The sequence below is a fragment of the Nesoenas mayeri genome (assembly GCF_963082525.1).
Source record: "Nesoenas mayeri genome assembly, chromosome: 3".
NCBI classification, from domain to species: Eukaryota; Metazoa; Chordata; class Aves; order Columbiformes; family Columbidae; genus Nesoenas; species Nesoenas mayeri.
Genome location: NC_137544.1, coordinates 87,652,350 through 87,671,886, shown reverse-complemented (window position 1 = coordinate 87,671,886; position 19,537 = coordinate 87,652,350). Strand labels below are relative to the sequence as shown.

Here is a 19,537-nt window from a genome sequence, read left to right as displayed (position 1 = left end):
CAGCTCGCAATCAGCCAGCTAAACTTCCATAAAACCAGCACAAAATACTGCAGTGAGAAGGGGAAAAAATTAAATGCAACAGTAAAGAAATGGGGAACAGCTGGCTAAACCACAGCAGTGAAGAAATGGATCGAAGAGTTAGAGAGACCATGAATCTAATATGAACTGCCATTGTGAAAGTATTGCATAAACAGGGAAATTTCATTCTTGGCTGTATTATTAGGGCATACTGCCTATAAGACTAGGGAGATAACTTCTTGCTTTCTCAATACTCCCAAGTTAGAGAGGCTTAGTCTAGGTTTGAATTGGAAGAAGGTAACAAACAGTATAAGAGATGCAAAATGCATAGGGTTGAAAGAAGAGGACTGAGTCTAGCAGAGAGAAAACAGAGGGAGGAATATGATAATGAACCTCAAATATATAAGGTTGTTATAAGAAAGATGCTGATCAATTGTTCCCCTTGTCTCCTGAGAATAGGTGAAGATGCAACAAGGTCAATCAGGTTATAAAGAGGAGGGAAACCTTCCCAGCTATCAGACAGTGAGCAGCGTAACTGGTACCGAGGAGGTGGTAGCATCCCTGGCATGTGTTAAGGGCAGGCAAGGCAAACACATGCTTGGGTGTCATCAGGGTACCTGACCCTGCCTCTGGGCACATAGATGAAATCAATTCTGAATGTTCTCTTCTGAGTGATGCTTGTGTAATTTTTAGTTTCTAATATCACTTCATCACTCATATTGGCTGCAAGGGTGTGGCCCCCAATGCAGCAGGGACAGCCTAATCACAGATCCCACACAGGGTCTCCCCAGGGCCTTATCCAGGCTCATTACTGGGTGTGTGTTTTGGCATTCACCTGTACATCATCATATCCTATGCCTTCCTCTTAAAGGCTTTGTGTTAGACCATCCCATTCAAGACATTACTAAAAACTATTTAATTCTTTTCCTCTCACCCCTCTGACAGGAGGTGTGTTCCATAATCTGATTGCTCTCACAGCTGGAAACTTCTGATTTCCAGCTTAAATACACTTGTGGGCAGTCAACAGCTGCTTCATATGGAACAGATCGAATTCATACTCATGCCTGTGGATACTCCAAAACACAGAAGCTGATGTCATTGCATATGAAAAACTTCCAGATCTGTTCTTTGGGTTTCAAGAAGGAAAATACTATAAATTTGCTGAGGCAAAAGAACAGTTTTTCTTTCTTGTATCAGCACATAGGTGACCTAAATGACATTACAAAGGAAATTAAGAGGTAGCACAGGAAAGGCTGAAGAGAGGGTGCCTGCTCAGGGCAGAACTGGGAGACCCAAGACCAGGTGACAAGCATAATGAGGTTATCAGCTTGATGGATTCAGCAAGGCAAGGAGGAGTAACATGTGAATTGAAAACTGCTGCTTGCAATGGTGGGAGTGGTGGCTTTCTTGTGAGGGAAGAACCAGCTCCCCTTTTCCATCTTCCCAAAAGATGTGACAACAAAGGTCACGCTTGTCTGCCCACAAAATGGTATATGTATGTCTCTCTGTGGAGAAGCACGTATGGTGAGAATTGACAGTCCTCCCCTGAATCAATACTCACCTTTGTAAAGCAGAAAATGCTTTCTGCTGAACTGATGGCTATTTCATTCCATTGCAAACCATAACAGATGGGTTTTCTTCAAACTTCTATGCATTTTAAGATTGTATTTACACTCACTAAGAGAGTCTTTTAAGAGGGGAAAAATAGCATTCTCCCCCTTCTTCATCTTCTCCCTCCCCCTGGTGCTGTGCCTTCCCAGGGATGCTGGTTGGGTCCTACTCAGCTTCTTTACTGCTTTCTGGCTGAGCTGCTTCTGCTGGGAAAACTGTCTCACCTTGGATGTGGGAGTTCTGTCTCATTTGGTTTCAGCAGCGTAGGCTCCATAATACACAAATTAGGTATTAGAATTATCACTACTTCTATGACAGGTGTCTGTGTTCCTGCCACCCTAGCAAAATTTCAGTCAGCAGAGGGCATTTAGCCAAAATGAAAATCCAGTCTGTGTGTCTGGTACATGCTGCTGCTGCCCAACCTTCCATTTTATTTTGGTCAGCAAATAGCTCCACTGTTCTCTGTCATGTAGCAGTCATGTCCTACCCTGAAGATAGATGCATTTCAGGTTGTGGGGTTTTTTTTCCCTAATACAAAATAGCTGTGTTCCATAAAAAGCGTTCTTGGGTGAGGACAAAAGCTGCCATGCATACGTAACATTGCAATTAGCACCTCGCGATGGACTGGCTAATGTGCACAAAGTGCTGTCTCCTGGCACATGGTCTCTTCTCCAAAGAAGCAAGTGATAGGATGAGAGGAATGGCCTCAAGTTGCACCAGAGGAGGTTTGGATTGGATATTAGGAAAGAATTCTTCATGGAAAGGGTTGTCAGGCGTTGGAACAGGCTGCCCAGGGAAGTGGTGGAGTCACCATCTCTGGAGGTGTTTAAAAGGCATTTAGACGAGGTTCTTAGGGACATTGCTTAGTGCTAGAGTTAGGTTAGGTTATGGTTGGACTTGATGATCCTGAGAGTCTCTTCCAACTGAAATGATTCTATGATTCTACAAAGAGCTGCCTTCTCCTGCAGCTGCTTTAGCATTAAGCTCATGTTTGGGAAGGAAGCCCCAAGGACAATCAGAAATTCTCAGTGGTGGTAACTCGCAGCCAAACAGCAGTACTGTTGGTGTCTCGGTTTTTCGGGAGATCGCCTTCTTCCCAGGTGAGGCACCAGCAATACAGGACCCGCAGGCGCCGGCTCCGGGCAGGACCACGGGAGGAGCCGCGGGCAGAAGCGACCTCACAAAGATGGCGGCGGCAGCCCCACAGCGCAGTCCCTCACAAAGATGGCGGCGGCAGCCCCACAGCGCAGTCCCTCACAAAGATGGCGGCGGCCGCGCGGACGTGGCGGTGGCGCCGAGCGGCTGCCTACGCATGCGCAGCTGCGTGTGGGCCGGGGACCATGGGCAGGAGGCGAGAGAGGCTGAGCGTGGCCCGGGAGGTGAGGGGGGCGGCGGTGGTGCGGGGTATAGCTGGGCTCGGTTCGGCTTGGCTTGATTGGGTGAGGTGAGGCAGTTGTTGCCGCTGCTGAAGCGTTTCACAAGTGGGTGTTGGGTAGGGCTGGGGCAGCGAGGGGCTCGGGAGCGCTGCTGTGACCAAGGGCTGTGCTGCTGCCAGGCCCGGCCGCCATCTTGATGTGCGAGGGTTGTGGCGGGGGCTGAGCCCTCGCCTGTGCTGGCCCCTCCCGTGAGCGCAAAGCTCGGTGTCCCATACTGAACTGGTGAAGGTTCAGGTTCGATATTAGGAAACTTTTTTTTTCACAGAAAGGGTTGTGAAGCAGTGGAACAGGCTGTCTGGGGAAGTGGTGGGGTCACCATCCCTGGAGGGGTTTAAAAGGTGCATAGACAAGTCTCTTAGGGATGTGGCTTAGTGCTAGAGTTAGGTTATGCTTCAACTCAACCTTAATGGCTCCTTCCAGCCAAAATGATTCTGTGATTCATCCCACGCTTTTGGCTGTGTGGTGGCGTTTGGTGCCCTTGCTCCTGCTGAGCCGTTGAGGCCGGGCAGGGCACAGCGGTCAGTGCGCAGCGGTCCGTGCGTGTGCCCACGGCGCTGCCTGGCGAGCTCCCGCCCCAGCCAGCAAATCTGTGCGCAGCCTGGCCTGCACACGTGGTGGTGAAAGGCAGCAGCGTGCTGGGCGCAGGCTGCTGCTTGTGGGGAATGCAATGATAAACCAGCACCTGAGATGCTGGTAACTCACAGCAAGGAGAAAGGGAAAATACTGATTTTTAAGAGTGTGCCTTCCTTCTGAAAGCTACCTTTTCATTGTTAAGCTTAGGCATTTTGTAACCTTGTGAGTGGCAGGAGGGCTGCTGGTTGGCTTTGTATGTGTATTAACAAATCAAGGCATGTTAGTTAAGGTCTCTCTGAAGCCGACTTCATTCCAGCTGCTGCACTGACCAATGCTGTCTGGGCTATTTCAGAAGAGGCAGTGGAGAGAGTGCCCATAGTTCAAGTCTGTGGCTTATGGATACTTTGGGGACAGCAAAAGCCTGCGCCTTCCAGACAAATGGCTGAAATGGGGCAGAATCAATCCAGTGAACCTCGCTGGTCACCTCTGTGTCCTGAAGTCTTTCAGATGAGCACATGTACAACAGACCAAGACAACCAGGGTAGAAAGGCCATGGAAGGGACTTGGGGCTTGTCTTATATGTTTCATCAGCTGGTACTGTAGATGTGAGTGTCCTTCTGTGTTCTTTGAGTGGGAGTTCAGTTTATAGTAGTTTTCCAGTCTATTTCATCTAGTTAGGCTTTCATTAGAGAAACAGACATTTCTGGGCACTCTTACCCAAATATAACCACCAAAGATTGTCCAGAGTCAGTGCCCTGGTGAGACCGCATCTGGAATATTGTTTCCAGTTCTGGGCCCCTCAGTTCAGGAAGGACAGGGAACTGCTGGAGAGAGTCCAGCGCAGGGCAACAAAGATGATGAAGGGAGTGGAGCATCTCCCTTATGAGGAAAGGCTGAGGGAGCTGGTGGTCTTTAGCTTGGAGGAGACTGAGGGATGACCTCAGTAATGTTTACAAATATGTAAAGGGTGAGTGTCATGAGGATAGAGCCAGGCTCTTCTCGGTGATAACCAATGATAGGACAAGGGGTAATGGGTTCAAACTGGAACACAGCGGGTTCCATTTAAACATGAGAAGAAACTTCTTCTCAGTGAGAGTGATAGACACTGGAACAGGCTGCACAGGGGGGTTGTGGAGTCTCCTTCTCTGGAGACGTTCAAAACCTGGCTAGAAACATTCCTGTGTAACCTCACCTCGGTGTTCCTGCTCTGGTGGGGGGATTGGACTAGATGATCTTTCAAGGTCCCTTCTAATCCCTAACATTCTGTGATTCTGTTGATTGTCCAAGCTTTTTCTCAGTGAGGATAGTGGGGAGAGATGAAAGAATCGATTTTTGGTGGTCGTTGTTTGAGATGTGACAGACAAGGAGAGCTGAGGTGGTAGGGCCTACTTTACAAGAAGAGAGATGGGAAAAAGGGTGACCCTGTCATGGACCTGCTGGTCACAGAATGAAAAGGGACTGATTTTAGCTACCACAGAAAATTTTTGTGAAGTGTCTAGGGACTTGCGGTATCTTCAGATACGTATACATATATATAAAAAGAAGTTGTCATGATAGAACACACTACTTTTGAAAGGATTGTAGAACTATTCTTTGGTGTGTTATAGATGAAAACTTAACCTCTCAGTGCAAAGATGATACTAAAAGATAAAATCCTTCCCCCTTGCAGTGATGAGAAAGGCACTGAACAGAAGTTAGGGAGGAAGAAAACAAAACCCCTTTAAGCCAGAGGAAGAGAGAGCTGTGTTTCCGATGTCAGTATGCATGACAACTAAGATATTGATTTCATAATTTAAACTTTCATTTAGTTCAGTATTACCTTCTGAGCTGTTATGATTGTAAAGAAAGCTTTCCAAATTAGTTTTAATATGACATGATGCATGGCTAGCTTTGAAAGGCCTAATCTAGGCAGAGTCATGCTTTTTTAACTGAAGTCATGATGCTAAATTAATGCAATTTTTTGTGTGGACACTTATCAGATTAGCTTGCACTTACAGATTGCAGGTGTAATTGATATGACCTGGTTTAAACTGACATAAATGTGTCTCTGTAACATTGTGGTGGTTTAAACTCCTGCTACTTCTCCTTTCATATAGCTCTGTAGTCTTTCAACAGGTAGCGCTATAGACAATGCTGAGCTGCACAGAACTTTCTCAAGGAAACCCATCAGGAAAATGAAAGACTGGGAAGACTGGTCCATTTTGTAGCAAAACAATGAAAGTGGAATAAGCTTAAGAAAGTGACAAGAATGATCAAAGGGGTAGAAAACTTCTATGCTAGAAACAATTAAGCATACCAGGTCCTTTTAAGCTTGAAAACTTGATTGCAAGAGGACCCAGTATAGGTCTATATGATACTTGTAATTTTAAATGAAGAATGAACATTCACTGTAAATACAAAATAAGGGCAATCAAGTGAAAGTAGCAGCTGACAAGCTCAGAACAAACAGGAAGGGTTGTTTTTTCCCATAACCTGTGGCTGTGCTGTAAATCTCCTTACCACAGGATGCTGTAGTCCTTAAAAGTATACTTGTGGCTCAGACAACAACTGAAAAAAAAGGGGGCTATTAAATGCAAAGAGAACACACTGTGCTCAGGCAGTGCCTGAGCTGCAAAATGTTGAGGGTGTGTTTGGAGAAAGTATTGTGAGGGAGGGTGAGAGGACTGACTGGAAAGCTGCTGTGAGGCTGAAGGAGGAGGTGCAGGATCAAGCCTTTCTTCCTTTACCAACGCTGATCCGTAGGATTTATCTTAGACTTTGCTGGTGGATCATCCTCTGTTGTGTAGTAGCTTGCCTGGTAAATATTCCCAAGCGCACTGTTGGGTGCAACATCTGCAAAATTATTTGCCAGCATGCAAAATTATTCCAAGAGCATAGTAAAAATGCAAGTGTATCCGTGAACTGTACATTAGCATTTGAATTAAAACAAAACTCATCTCTGCTGGACTGATTTTAGTAGCGCAGCCCAATTTGTGGATGTAGGAACCACTAATTCTTGTGTGAAAAGAACGGCTCAAGTGTGCTGGCAGGTGACAAGGCATGAGAAGACTGCTCAAGGAAGGGGTTTTTTTCTGTGTCTCCACCTCTTCAGTTGCCTTTGATCTGTTTTGCGAGGGTCAGAAGATGAAAACCTCATTACCTAACGCTGTTGGATGTCGACGTATGTGTGATATGGCTCTTTGCCAGTATCTTAATTAGGGAATTCATAAAAGTGAAGGGTGGATGCCAGTTCTTGAAAAGGGCTTTTAGCCTTTCTGCTGGAAAAAAAGCTTTTATTAATTCATTACAAAATGTATTAAAAGGGATACAGCTCAACTCTGTAAGCAAAGCTGCTTCCTTCTCTCTTTATCTCTCCCTTTTTGTGAGCCATTTTGGGCTCCCTGCCCAAGATGGTCCCAACAAATGAGATTTGTAATAAACCTGTAAGTCAGTTTGGATTAAAATCCACTCCAGGTCTCTCTGATTCAAAAAGGTCTCCAGGCTGCAAGCATTGCCAGAATTCAACAAAAATGGCTCAGTGCCCTGTCATACCTTTTGGAGGGAGGGAAGCATCTGGTTTTAGATCCCTGTGTGCATCCAAAGCTGCTGGGACTTGACTTTCTGGGATGGCTCTTGGGGAGCAGAAGGGCAGCTCTGTGTGCCCCCAGCTGCTGCCTAGATGTGAAGCACCTGTTTCACTTGCCCCTTTTATCTGGTGCCACTTAAAGATGTTGCTGCAAGTGAAGTCCTGTGTCCCTGCAACAGGCCATGTGAACCTGAGGGGTTGTTGTGTGAGCTTTCTGCATGCTGCATTTCAGCTCTGTCCCCGAGGATCCTCTTATGGAGAAGAGAGCTGAGAGGAGCAAGGGTTTGTCTTTGCAATTTATAAGCCACTGTGTTGAGATTGCCACTAAAAAGATAAGCCAGTGTGAAGTGCAGTTATGGTTCAGCTAGGTGAGCTTAGCTCTTCAATTTCATGCAGGCCTCCAGTAGGCCTACTTACATGCCCCAACTCATGTATTAGTAGGAGGGAAAGCTTTCCACCCACAACAAGCCCAGGTGTGCACCTGCTTCTAGGATTGCTCTCCTAGAATTTATAAATGTAACTACTCCTACGTTTATACAGTCCTAAAATTCCATTTGGCCCTTTGAAGGCAACCGTGAGGCTGATGTGACCCCCAGTGAAAATGAGTTTGACACCCCTGCTCTACAGGTTCTCTTATGCTACAGCCTTACAGGCTATGGCTCCTCTGGGAGTTTCCCCAGCAGCCCAAAGAATAATCAGTAATTCTCAGACATTGCTCTGTTTTCTTCCTGTGCTTACTTTCAACTTCTCTCTTTCCTTTGCCCTACAGTGAAGGGTTACTTGAGTGGCTGAGCTGCTGAGGGAGTCCTAGCTTGCAGGAACAGATTCCAAATCCCAAGTGAGGCAGTGGCACTGACATATCAAGATAGTGCTCTGCCCATAGTTTGTGTCTGTGTCTGAGGCTCCTTGTGTAAATGAGCCACCTCCAAGAGGCAGATAGTATTGTCTTAATTTATAAGTAGCGATACAGAGGCACAGGGAATGGATAACATCTGGGGATCCTCACTCTTGTCATCCTTACAACCCCTAATGCCCCGGACTAGCCTGAAGAAAAGAAATAGTGAGGTTCTGGAGGAAAAATATTTTGCTCCTTCAGCAATCTGTTTCTCCTTCCTTGCTTTTTAAAAATTATTTTCTGTCCCTTGTGCCCCCAGCTCAGCAAAGCTGATGGTGCAGTTTTAGGTTATGTGGTTTATTAGCAAATTATCGCTCTCCAGCAGGAGACCCAACTTTGGTTTTAAGAGCAGTAAAAACAGTTGAAACTTTTAAAGTATTATGTGGAATCTGGAGATTTTTAGTCAGCAGAAAGTAAAAGCATTGGCAGAGTTGGGCAGAATATCCCCTTGTTATGTCTCATAAAATGATGGAAGTCTGGGCAGAGAATGTACTAGTGAGAGCAACTGCAAACTGAGCAGGAGGAGCAGTACTGGAGGAGAGGATAGGAACTATAGTGACATGGATTATTTAGTTGTGGGGTTGGCAGCTGGCTAACCAAAGCTCTCATTAAATTATATTATTTAACATGATTTTTAAATGGGTTTCTGGAGAAGGCATGGTGCATTGTAATAGTTTAATTGGCTAAGGAGGGGACAGGTAACACATGCTGAAATACCTCATGTTGTGTGTATATGTGAGGGTTTCCAGCAAATAAGGGAGCAGAGACACAGTCATTTGCAAATGGTAGGAACTGGTGAGAGAGATGGTCATTCTTAAATTGGACTGGATGGACAACCCACCTCCATTCTGCTGCACTCTGCCATTACATTAATTTGCTGATAAGGATGGTCAGAGCTGACTTGATGAAGTCCTTGGTTGGCTCTGAAGCAGACTGACATCTCACTGACTGAGCTGTAGCAGATGACAGATAATGATGAGCAGCTGGAGTTAACATTCTTAACTGGCAGAGCTGGATATGGAGGAGGACAATAATCTTTGCCCTGCCCAAATGGATTTTCAGCTAACATGCTTCAAAAAAAAAATCTGTGTCCCCATCCAGGCAAACCCAAGCATTGCCAAACACAGAAGCACCACTCCCTGTGCTCTGGGATCGGGTGATGTGCTTTGGTGCTCCCTGTGGGCTCAGGGGAAGCTGTGCAGGTGCCTCTGAGGAGCTTGGCATCTCAACAGCCCTAGCAGAGTTGCCTAATAAAGAGGTGCTTTGACACTGCCGTGTGGTCCCCTCCCAAACTCTACTGTGCTCCTTGCACAGACTATCCAGCTAACTGGCTAAACTGCTTTTCTCAGTCTGCTTTGTTCTCCCCTTTGTCAGCCTCTTCTCCCATCCTGCTTATTTTTAATGCTTGCCTGCCTTTCCTGAGCAGAAGGTGTGAGATTACTAATGAGCTCAGGATAAAGCTGATCCCCAAAGCAGCAATAATTAGGGATCACTACCTTTGATTTGTTTCCCATATCACTGCCTATGAAAGTTTGTGCTCTGGGCCACCTCTGGGGCTGATGTCCAGGCATCTGGTATCTCATTCCACCTCAGTACTTTACCTGGGACTGTGCTGCCTCTTAGCTTCTGGTTTGAGAAGGCTCCCACCAGAGAAGCCATGCTGCCAGCCACCTTAGCCAGCCTTGGCCTTGCTTGGAGATCCAGATGCAGCAGGAGTGTTGCGCTAAGTAGCTAAAATGAGAGGTCATTGCCACCTCAGGACTCTGAGGTCATTTTCTTTCAGGCTAGGATGTTGTGTTCACATTATCTGATTAGTCCCACTATTTCCCTGCTGGAAGCAAGCCTGAAAGACAAAGTTTTCCTAATCATGTCTATGCTGTGGTTGCCAGGCAGAAAAGAGAATGATTCCCAGGAGAACTGTTGCCAGTGGTAGGATTCACTCCTGGGCAACCCATTTGGACACAAGTAAATCAGGCTTCTTGTACTTATCCACAGTTATTCCCCTCCACAGGAAGACACAGGGGTAGGGTGGCTGTTAGGAATCCTGAGGAGGAGACACAAAGAGATTACCAGCGTTTTTTCTGCAAGGGAACATGTTGCTGCTAAAACTTGGTGCAAGTCAGAGGTGCAGATGTGGTGGTGAATGCTCTCTTGAGCATACTGTGCAGACTGCTGTTGCTGATTTAGATTTAGTTGGACAGAAGAGACGGTAGGTATCACTGTTTCCCCTTTGTCCCTTCTTCTCCCAACTAGACAGCTGCAAGTGCTTTGTAGTCCCATCCCATGAACTTCTGCATCCATTTACAGCACTAAATGAAGACCTTGTCCCTCAGGCCAGTCTCTCTCATTTTGTCCTCTTTTAATTGCATAAAGATACTCTAGATCACACCTTTGCTTGTGGAGTCACATGCAAAGAAACTAGAACAGGCTGGAACAGGCTCAGATCTTAGCAAAAAGGGCAGCCACACAAGTGGGAGTGTTAGAACTGGCTTGGCTGTGTCTGGGATTACAACGTCACTGTTTCCTGGGATGTAATACAGGCTGATCTGGGAGGCGATGGGCTGTCTATACTGTGATCTCTACACAGAGCTGGGGCTGTTCCTCCCTTGATTTGGGGAGGAAGGAGGTAGGGTGGCTGAGCTGTCACCCTTCCCATCTGAGTGGGGATGGATCCACGTTAGCTGGGAAAGGACATGATGGTGACTGGTGTGTTTTTCAGATTGATGGCCTGGAGGAGAAGCTGGCGCACTGCAGACAGAGCATGGAGGAGGTGGATGTGAAACTGCGCAGGGAGAAGCTCAGCCCTGAAGGAAGGTATTGATGCCCACCTCCTTTCACAGCTGTGGCTGTGCACTTCAGCTGGCTGTCATCCTGCTGTAGTACTGAGAAAGGGCTCTTGAAGGGATGGGAATGTGGCTCTCCATGACAAGACTTTTCCCTTGACTTGGAGCTTACTTGCCAGGGTGAGAAGTTCAGTAGTAGATGGGGAGAGCTTTATCTTATGAACAGCATCACTCTAACCTGCACTTCAACCAGCCAAGCAGTGCTCAAAACTTACCAGTTCATTTGCAGGGCTGGCTCCTGGCCTGCTAGAAAACAGTTCTGTGAGTCTGGCCAAGTTTCACTGCACACTGCTACTCTTCCCTTGCTGAAGCTGCCTGAGTTCAGTCAGAGGGGATGTGCCACAACACTGCTGAGGGCCAGGCCAGGCTGGGATGCATCTGGAAAAGGGGCTGAGGGCAATGACTCTATCTTTGCCTGCATCACAAATGTGTCTGGATGTAGGGATGCAGTGATACATGGCTTTCCTTGGGAAGAGGGACAATTCCCCTGAAATCTGTCACTAGCACAGAAAAGGCAACTGTAGGCTTCTAGAGCTGAGACCCAAGCAAGGACTTTGATCTGGATTTTGTAGCAGACATAGGCAGAACCTGCTATTTCTCTAGAGTGTGAAGCAAGAGATCCTAGATCTCCCAGTTGATTCTCAAATGTGTCTGCTTGAGGGCACTCGTCCCATCACCAGCATCTCACTGCTCCTAATACAAAGCCTTGGAAGCTCAGTTGTAGGCCCAGAGAGTGGTACTGTTGGTCCTGTTGTCTGCTCTCCAGTACTGTCCTACAGTTAGAAGTGATTCTGGCAGTGGTGGCATCTTCACACGCCAGTATTTACCAGCCTCAAGTTATCTTCTTTGTTCTTCCTTTTCACACCGTTATTTTGCTCTGTCTGCTATTCCCTGAGCTAGACTCTCTCTTTCTTTCCTCCTTCTTTAGTGGGGTTTAATATCCTGATCCACATCTGGACAGGGTCCTGTGCCTCATCTCTTTAGCTCCTCATCTCACCTGTCCTTCATCTAGGCCTAAATTCTTACATTTACTCTCTGTATTCTTTATCTGGTACTGAGGTGGCTAACAACCAAACCTACAGCTGTGGTAACTTGACAGGGTGGAATTAATCTGTATGATTTCTCTCTGAAATACAGGGCGTAGAGCAAAGAATTAGGATTTAGGAATTCCTGGGGTCTTTTCTGAGTTTTACAACTTGTATGGAGATGGAAACAGAAATTCTGTTGCCCTAATCCAGACCACTCGAAAAAACCCAGAGGAAGGTAACATGATCAAAATTATTGATTCAGTGAGCAGTACACAAAGGAGAGCTCTCCTTTCCCATTCTGAGTTCAGTTGTCATGGTTTCATCATGTCTCATTCTCAAAGCCTCTTCCCTTGACTCTCTTCACAAGATGAGTTTCTAAGTAGCAGCTCAGTTATGTTGGTAAATCTGACTTCTCGCTGCCTCCTGGCTGCACTCTGTTTCCCCAGTTGCCTTTAAGGGCCCTTTTCTCTCCTGCTGCCCTGTTGTAGCCTCCTTTCTTGCCATCCCTTACTCAACTAGCTGTACACATAGATTTGGATCTCTTTCCTCCTACAGGTTCTTGCTCTGCCTCAAGGGGAACAGCAAACTCTGTTACACTTACTGTCTACTCTGAACCAGGAGATGATTTGTAAGTGCATGTTTATTTATATGCACACAGTCTGAAAAGAGTGACCATGTCCTCACTGCTGTAATGGAAATGCTGCTGCTTTCAGGCAATCTGTTTTGCGTCTATATTTTAAACTGTATATTAATTAATCATCTTGTGTAGTTTAAGACAAAAGTTGGGTTGGCCTGGCTTATTCTTTATTGTTATTATCCTATGTCTTCAGTCTAATAACAGGTTGTTTGACTGGTGGATACTAGGCTTGGATTCAGCTTGTTCCCTTGAGGTGACCAGTTTGTGTAAATTGTATACCTCTGACAAAGGGATCCCAGCTCCAGTCAGCGAGAAGAATTAGTGTTCTAGCCCTGAGCCAGATGTCCTGGAGGTGCAGGATCCTACAGAGAGTGTGTAAGGACCCTGCCCAATCCAACAGCTGTGGCAGAACTTCCTACCCCACGTGGGGGAACAGAGTAGGGGCTCTCTGACACACAGACCCCTTCCTAGCCTGTTCACCTACACTGACACTGTCCTGAAAGTAGAGAAGTTAAGCAGTTTGGGGGAATGCAAAAGTCATCTAAAACTGTTGCATCTCTTCTCTTGCATAGCTGGGGGTTTCTAAACTGTCACCTCTCCATGGTGAAGGGCTCATTCTATGAGCAGATATACCCTGTAGTGGGACAGTGTCTCTTCCATCATACAAGAAAAGAAATAGGCTGTGTTGTGCCTCGCAGGTAACGAACTCCTCTTCTCATTACAGAAAGTCACTGGAGAGAGAGAGAAACTTACTAATGACCAAAGCTGACAACTATGGTAAGAGCTTCATTAAAAATGGTCCCTGTGGGCTGGACGGGATCAGTGCTGCAGCTTAGCTTCATCTTCAAGCTCCTGCCACCTCTGCCTTCTGCCTTTGAATTTAGGCTCAACCAAAGGGAGACAGACTGTGGGAAATATGGTCAGCATATTATAATAGGAGTCTGGATCCTCCTGCTTTACCTGTGCTATGATAGGGGAAAAAAAATAAGCATCAGCTAATGAAGAGGGAAAGATATCTATTTCACATACCTCAAATTACCAATCTTTATCTAAAAGTCTTAGCCAACAGATTAACTAGAGTGGCTTTTACCGTCCTCCCCTCCCCCCCCCCCTTTTTTTTTTTTTTTTTTTAATAAAGGCTTGCTAAACAAGCTTGCAAGTGCTATCTGGAGTGTAGAAAAGTATACATTCCTTGGGGGAAGGTTCTCGCTGCATCAGTTTTTGGGGATATTCAGCACACAAGCATAGGGATCCACACTGCTGTGCCACCTGCAATTCCAGAGAGCCAGGGTCTTTCCTTGTTGCAAGCCCTGCTGTAGAGAGTTAAAATGAGAGTACTACTGAGCTACAGCACTTCCATTCCCCTGAGGATGCTGCTTTGCATGTCTTCAAGACTACTGGTGTTGATAACTGCTTGACAGCACTCTGCAGCAGCGCAAGCACCAGAGCTCACACAAGGGAAAGAAGCAGGAGTGTTCTAGGCCTGGAGAGTTGAAAGCTGAGGCATGGCCAGCAAATTTATTTTAACTGATGTTAAAGGACTTCTAGAAGACTAACAGGGTTTTTTTAAGCAGATTCCAAGCTGTTTCCTAAGGGTCTGCCACTAGAGATGGCAGAAGACTCTGCTTATCGCTGCCACCCTGTTATACCAGCAGTCAGCCATCACTGCAAGCATCAACAGAGCAGGCTGACAGGCTGCTCAGACAGCAGCAACAGCCTCACCTTATGGTGATGGCTGCTCCTCCTGGAACAGACCAGACAGTGCATGCAGCCTTTTTACACGGCCTCTGATTAAATCTCTGCTTATTCTAGCTGACACACTCGAGACCGTGAACTGCAGTTGCTGACAATGGCATTGCTCCTTCGGTTTAAGCTGCCACTGCTGCGCTTGGGGTTACGTGACCTCCTGCCCCTACCACTTCGACAGCCTTGCAGATTCAAGCAGTTTGCTCTGTGGTTGCATGAGAATGCTTGTAGCATGTGAAGAATGGAGGCAGAAAGAACAGCTAAAAGCCTCTTTAGATAGCAGCCCCAGTTTGGGAACCTGCAGTAGTAAGGCATTCCCCTGGAGGCTGCTGGTGCAAACTGCAGAGGCAGTAACTGGTTCAGTCACTGCAGCTGAGTTTAGCAACAAGAGCAGTCTGGCTCTGGAGACAGTCTGCACCCAGCCTTGCCCTGCAAAATAACTACTGCTGCTTGGCCATGCAATGTGTAATGCTGTAGGCCTCACTTCTTGCCTATACCAAAGTCTTGTGGAACAGAACTAGCAAGAATGGTGTTCTCACCTTTGGTAAAGGGAACAGAGCAGACTTGGAGATCGGGACTCCATACTTTTGGTAGCCACTTCCTCCTTCTCTCTGCATCTGTGTTTCTTCTTTTGTAAGCCAGGGCCAGGGAGAATAACCTGTCTCTAAAAAGCTGCAGATGCTCAACAGAACGGGTATCCAGGCTCAGACCTATTCCATACTCATCCTTCTGTGGAAAGAGGAAAGTCAGATTCTGCAGCATTCAAAGGTGGCCACAGTTGTATTTAAGTAAATTTAAGCACAAGGCAGAGGTACCAGACTGTTACATCTGGAAGACAGTAAAAAGTATTACTTTCTACCCTGTCTCCTTCATTTTTTAGGGAACAAGCAATTATTCCAATGACCTATTCTGTCTGTAGCAGGATCCTGCAACAAGGTCATTTGCAAACAGGAACTGGTCTGGCACTGAAGTATTCCCAAGCATAGCTACTGAGATTGACAGGATGAGAGTTACCAAGTTCACTTCCTATTCAGTACATCTGATAATGAGTAGCTTTGCATACTGATCCCAAAAGAGTTGCCAGTGTCCAAGGTAGCATTGTGCTTTTAAGACAGTTTTGAAAGGAGATGTAGCTGCAGTACAAAGAACACTCACAGGCAAAGCTTTTGTTTGTTTCCCAGAGAAAGAACTGAGTGCGCTTCGTAAGGAAAATCGCAGGAATGCTGCCCTTGCCGTGGCCATGGGGTTGCTGATTGCTCTTATTTACATCTGCTGGACAATGTGATTGCACTCAAGAATTCTCCTTGCTGACCAAATGACTGTCCTGCAAAGAACTCTTCCTCCTCACTGCTGTGCTTCCCCCAAGGGTGAGGATCAGCATTTCAAATTGCTCTTCTGATTTATCCTCAAGCCTCATTGTAGGAAAGTTTTTTTCTCTTGAGAACTGAAGGGGTCAGGAGACAAACCAGAAATTACAGCACACTTGCAACTGGGAATAGGGTCAAGCAGAGCTCAAGGTGCTGCCTTACCCAGTATGCAGTCTGGACCACCCAGCCTGATGCAGGAAAGCAATACGTTCTTGCTTTTGAACAGGACCGCTGTGGTTGCAGGCAAGTGCTCTCTGCCCAGCCTAGTTGAATACATGCCACCTTCTTGGTTCCTGTGACTCAGCCAGAAGCTGAAGGGACACCAAGCTCTTTGACTCAAGGGATAACTTGGATATCGTGACCTAAAGACTGCACCTGTCATCAAAGCTGAGCTAAATGGAGATGTTTCCTCCTCCACACTAACTTAGAGGACCAAAGGAATCCTACCTCCACAAAAACTGATGGGAGGTTGGTATCTCTGTTTCTGCAAGTAGCAACCAATTTGAGATCTGAGTGCATGTGCTCTGAGAAGATGTACCTACCTCTCCAGTGCAGCAGAGCTTGATAGCCTTTTTTGTGCCTCTGAGAACTGACAAATGCAGAAGAGAATTGACTATCATATCAACTCCCAGGGACGGAATTGCCTCTGCAGGGCTTTAAATAAAATAATTTGACCTTCAAAGTTCCTGTTTTGCTTTTTTTCCTGTTTTGTAACAAAACTCTCAGCTACTACTTTATTCTCACCTACCATCTCTCTGCTGGGACACACTGCCTCACAGTAAGCCTAGCCTGGGTTAGGCACTTAACATCCCTGGTCAGCAAAGTTTCAGAAGTGGGTTATTACTCTGTTGTGGCCCAGAATCTACTTGAGTGTTTGCTTCTTTTGAGTGGAAAAGCAGCCTAGGATGCTACAGAGGGGTGCTGGAGACTGTCCCATGTTGTCCCCTTATTTTGATCCAGTGACATACATTAGGTAGGCCTGAGTGTGCTCTAAGTTACCAGGAAAGCCTTTAAAAGGGGACTGCCTTGAAAATTTAACTTGTGCAAGACATTTCTCTGTCTCCACCCTAACACGTGCCACTTGCCAGAAATTTGTGGGAAGCAAAGTCAGCAAGCTCTGTTGTGAACTAAAGGGGCTGTATTGGTAATAAGAGACAATGAAAGCAGAGAAGTCAACACAAAATGATACACAGCCTAATAACAATACATTGTGCAATTAATGTATATAAACATTCCCTTCAGCAAGACCCTCCTCACCCCCCTTCCCAACATAGTCCCTCCGTATTTACCCTGCAGCAGGGAAGCAAGTAGCATGGTGGCTCATGCTTGCCTTCCTGAAGGGGAATTCAAAATCAAGGTTCAGTGCATCAAAAATTAAATTTAAAATAAAAGCAAATTAAAATCAGCAAGAGCTGGAGGCAGTTGGGTAAACAGAAAGTATCTGTTTGTAAAAGCAAGCCTGCAGGCTAACCAGGGTTTTTTTTACACCCTCAGAGGCCTATACTCATCCTAGTATACTTCTACTCACCCTTCTGTCTGCCAGCCCACAGGAGACCAAAGCCCTGAGTGGAGGACACAGCACTTCACAAAGGAGCCTGGCAAAGGGAGCAGCATGCTTTGCTGGCATTGGAACAGCCTCAGGGCAGCCCAAAGAAGCAGCAGGACTCAAAATACTGGTTGGTTTAAAAAGCACACAGGTATGGAAACCACATGGCTGGAGGTACTTCACTGCCCACTGGGAAAGATGCCTCCTCATCCCTCATGGAAGCGTCTTTGCTAAAACAAAGCTGCCAGTAATGGTTCTTTTGGTGGGAAGGGTTACCATTTCTTTCATATATGTTTTACTAATGCGTGAGAGCAGAGGGGGTCTACAGTACAGCAACAGGATGCATTAATAGCATGCAGTCCGTCAGCTGCTTTGGTAGAACTGTGTTTGGGAACTAATAATCACCAATGAGGAAAAAAAAACAGCTTTGACCCACTTGCTTTTTGGCCAGAGCTTGAGAAAAAGAAATAGAATAGCTCCTCTGCACAAAATTCAGAGCTGCCTTTTTGTAGCCACTCCTGAGCTTTACCTCCTCCAGTTTCCACTGTCTAACAGACCACACCAACTTCTGTGCTGCTCCTTTAGCCAGGGGTATGGTTCTGCAGTGATCAAGCCTGCATATAATTTTCTCTGCTGCAAGGAGTTGCAGCTGCTAAGCTCATTTATACCAAACTGTGGAGAATTAATACATGGGTATATGGAGACAATTTGCTTGTGAAGACATGGAAGTGCTCAGAGAGCACAACCTACTTGTAACATGACATTCAACGGTGTGCTAAGAATGAGCACAAAACCTACACATGATGCTGGGCCTTAAGAGGGTGGAGGTGGGACTTCTACAACATGCCATCCTTGTTCTGGCTTCTTTGGGTGGCGTGCAGATCACCTACAAGTGAAAATTTCCATGTCTTGCTACATAAAGCTTGCTCAAATTGTACATATGGGTGTGGAGAGAAAGAAACAAGAATCCGAACAACTGCTATAGATTCTAGAACTACAGGTTCCTTTAAGGCACAGTTCAGACAACCCCTCAATCAGTTTCCTCCCTAGTCTGCCAATCTGTGTTTAAAAACAAGCCAAGAACAACAAAAAAATAAAACAACCTGGGGCGGGAGGGCAGGGCAGGGGCAATTTTGCTGCTTGGCTGAAAGCAGTCAACTGTGTGTTGTCTTCTGATTTATGTGGAAGACCTGGCAAAAGTGCCATGGAAGCCAGAAGTGAAGGTAAAACATGCAGCAGAAGACAACTGAGCCCAGCACAGAAGTGCATGGAGAAGTCTGTTGGCACACAAATACCATGCTGAGAGTTTCACAGCTCTGTGCCTTCACCCCAGATGCAGCTCTAGGGCCAAATGAGACATGGAAGGTTACAAAGCCCACTCTGACACTTAAAAAGGAAAGTATGGTAACCTTTCCAGTGGGTATAGTCAGAGGACAGGATTTCTTCTGACCAACAAAGATGGTCAAAGTCAAGATCTCTTTTCACTGAAGCCCTGGGTCTTTTTAATGGTCAGACATTCCCATGATTTCCTCCAAAGATCTCCAGCATGCCAACCTTCCTGTGTCTTCCCTCCCACAGCTGCTTTCCTCCCTGAAGATTTGGGTAACAGTGTTGAGTACCAAGAATCAAAGCACCCTGGTCTCAGAAGTACCATGAGGCATACATATGTTCACAAATGAACCCTAGGCTGCTGGCTCAGGATCAGTCACTGACCTGGAGGGGAAATCCCTATCACAGCAGCTTCTAGAGTCTGAGAAATCCTTGGCACTGAGCACATCAAATCTGTGCCAGGAACTCTACTCATCACCTGCGCTGGTCTTTGTCCAACAGGGTACCATCGTACAGGAACTGCCAGTGGCCAGCCAAGTGCCTTGATAAGCTGAAGTGTTGGAGACCCCAACAAGAATACATACTTTGATCCCAAAGCTAGCATTCTCCAGTGAGTTAACACTCTCCACTGCACAGTGTAGGCCTTTGACAAGGCCAAGGAGACAGCTGCCAAGAATGACACAGGGCTGCTTCAATGAGCTGTTGCTCAGCTCTGCCACCGAGACACCTCTGTTCCTTCCCACACAGCCAGGGAAGCACAAGCCTGGAGCGCTCTGGCACACACAAAGCTCCACAAACATTGCTGAATGTTTGAAAAGGAGCAAGCCAGCCCCTTGGCCTCATGCATGCAGTAGGTCAGGACAGAAGGGCATTAGGCCTTGGCTCCAGGAGTCACCACAGGAACTCCAGCAGCAGGCGCTACCTAGGCCATACTCTTATATAC

The 19,537-nt window shown here is 46.4% G+C and overlaps 1 protein-coding gene across 1 annotated transcript; it reads left to right on the top strand.

Annotated features, from left to right (window-relative positions):
- The first annotated feature begins 2,966 nt into the window (after positions 1-2,966).
- CCDC167 (coiled-coil domain containing 167) lies at positions 2,967-15,674 on the top strand. Its single transcript, XM_080340945.1, has 4 exons — positions 2,967-3,008; positions 10,818-10,912; positions 13,331-13,383; positions 15,534-15,674. Exons 1-4 carry the CDS (start codon positions 2,970-2,972, stop codon positions 15,635-15,637), a joined length of 291 nt encoding a protein of 96 aa, XP_080197071.1. The 5' UTR covers positions 2,967-2,969; the 3' UTR covers positions 15,638-15,674.
- The last annotated feature ends 3,863 nt before the right edge of the window (positions 15,675-19,537 follow it).

Coding starts and splice junctions, on each gene's coding strand:
- CCDC167 (XM_080340945.1), top strand. CDS start 2,970: ATGGGCAGGAGGCGAGAGAGGCTGAGCGTGGCCCGGGAG. Junction 3,009..10,817: donor GGCTGAGCGTGGCCCGGGAG/GTGAGGGGGGCG, acceptor TGTGTTTTTCAG/ATTGATGGCCTGGAGGAGAA. Junction 13,384..15,533: donor GACCAAAGCTGACAACTATG/GTAAGAGCTTCA, acceptor TTTGTTTCCCAG/AGAAAGAACTGAGTGCGCTT.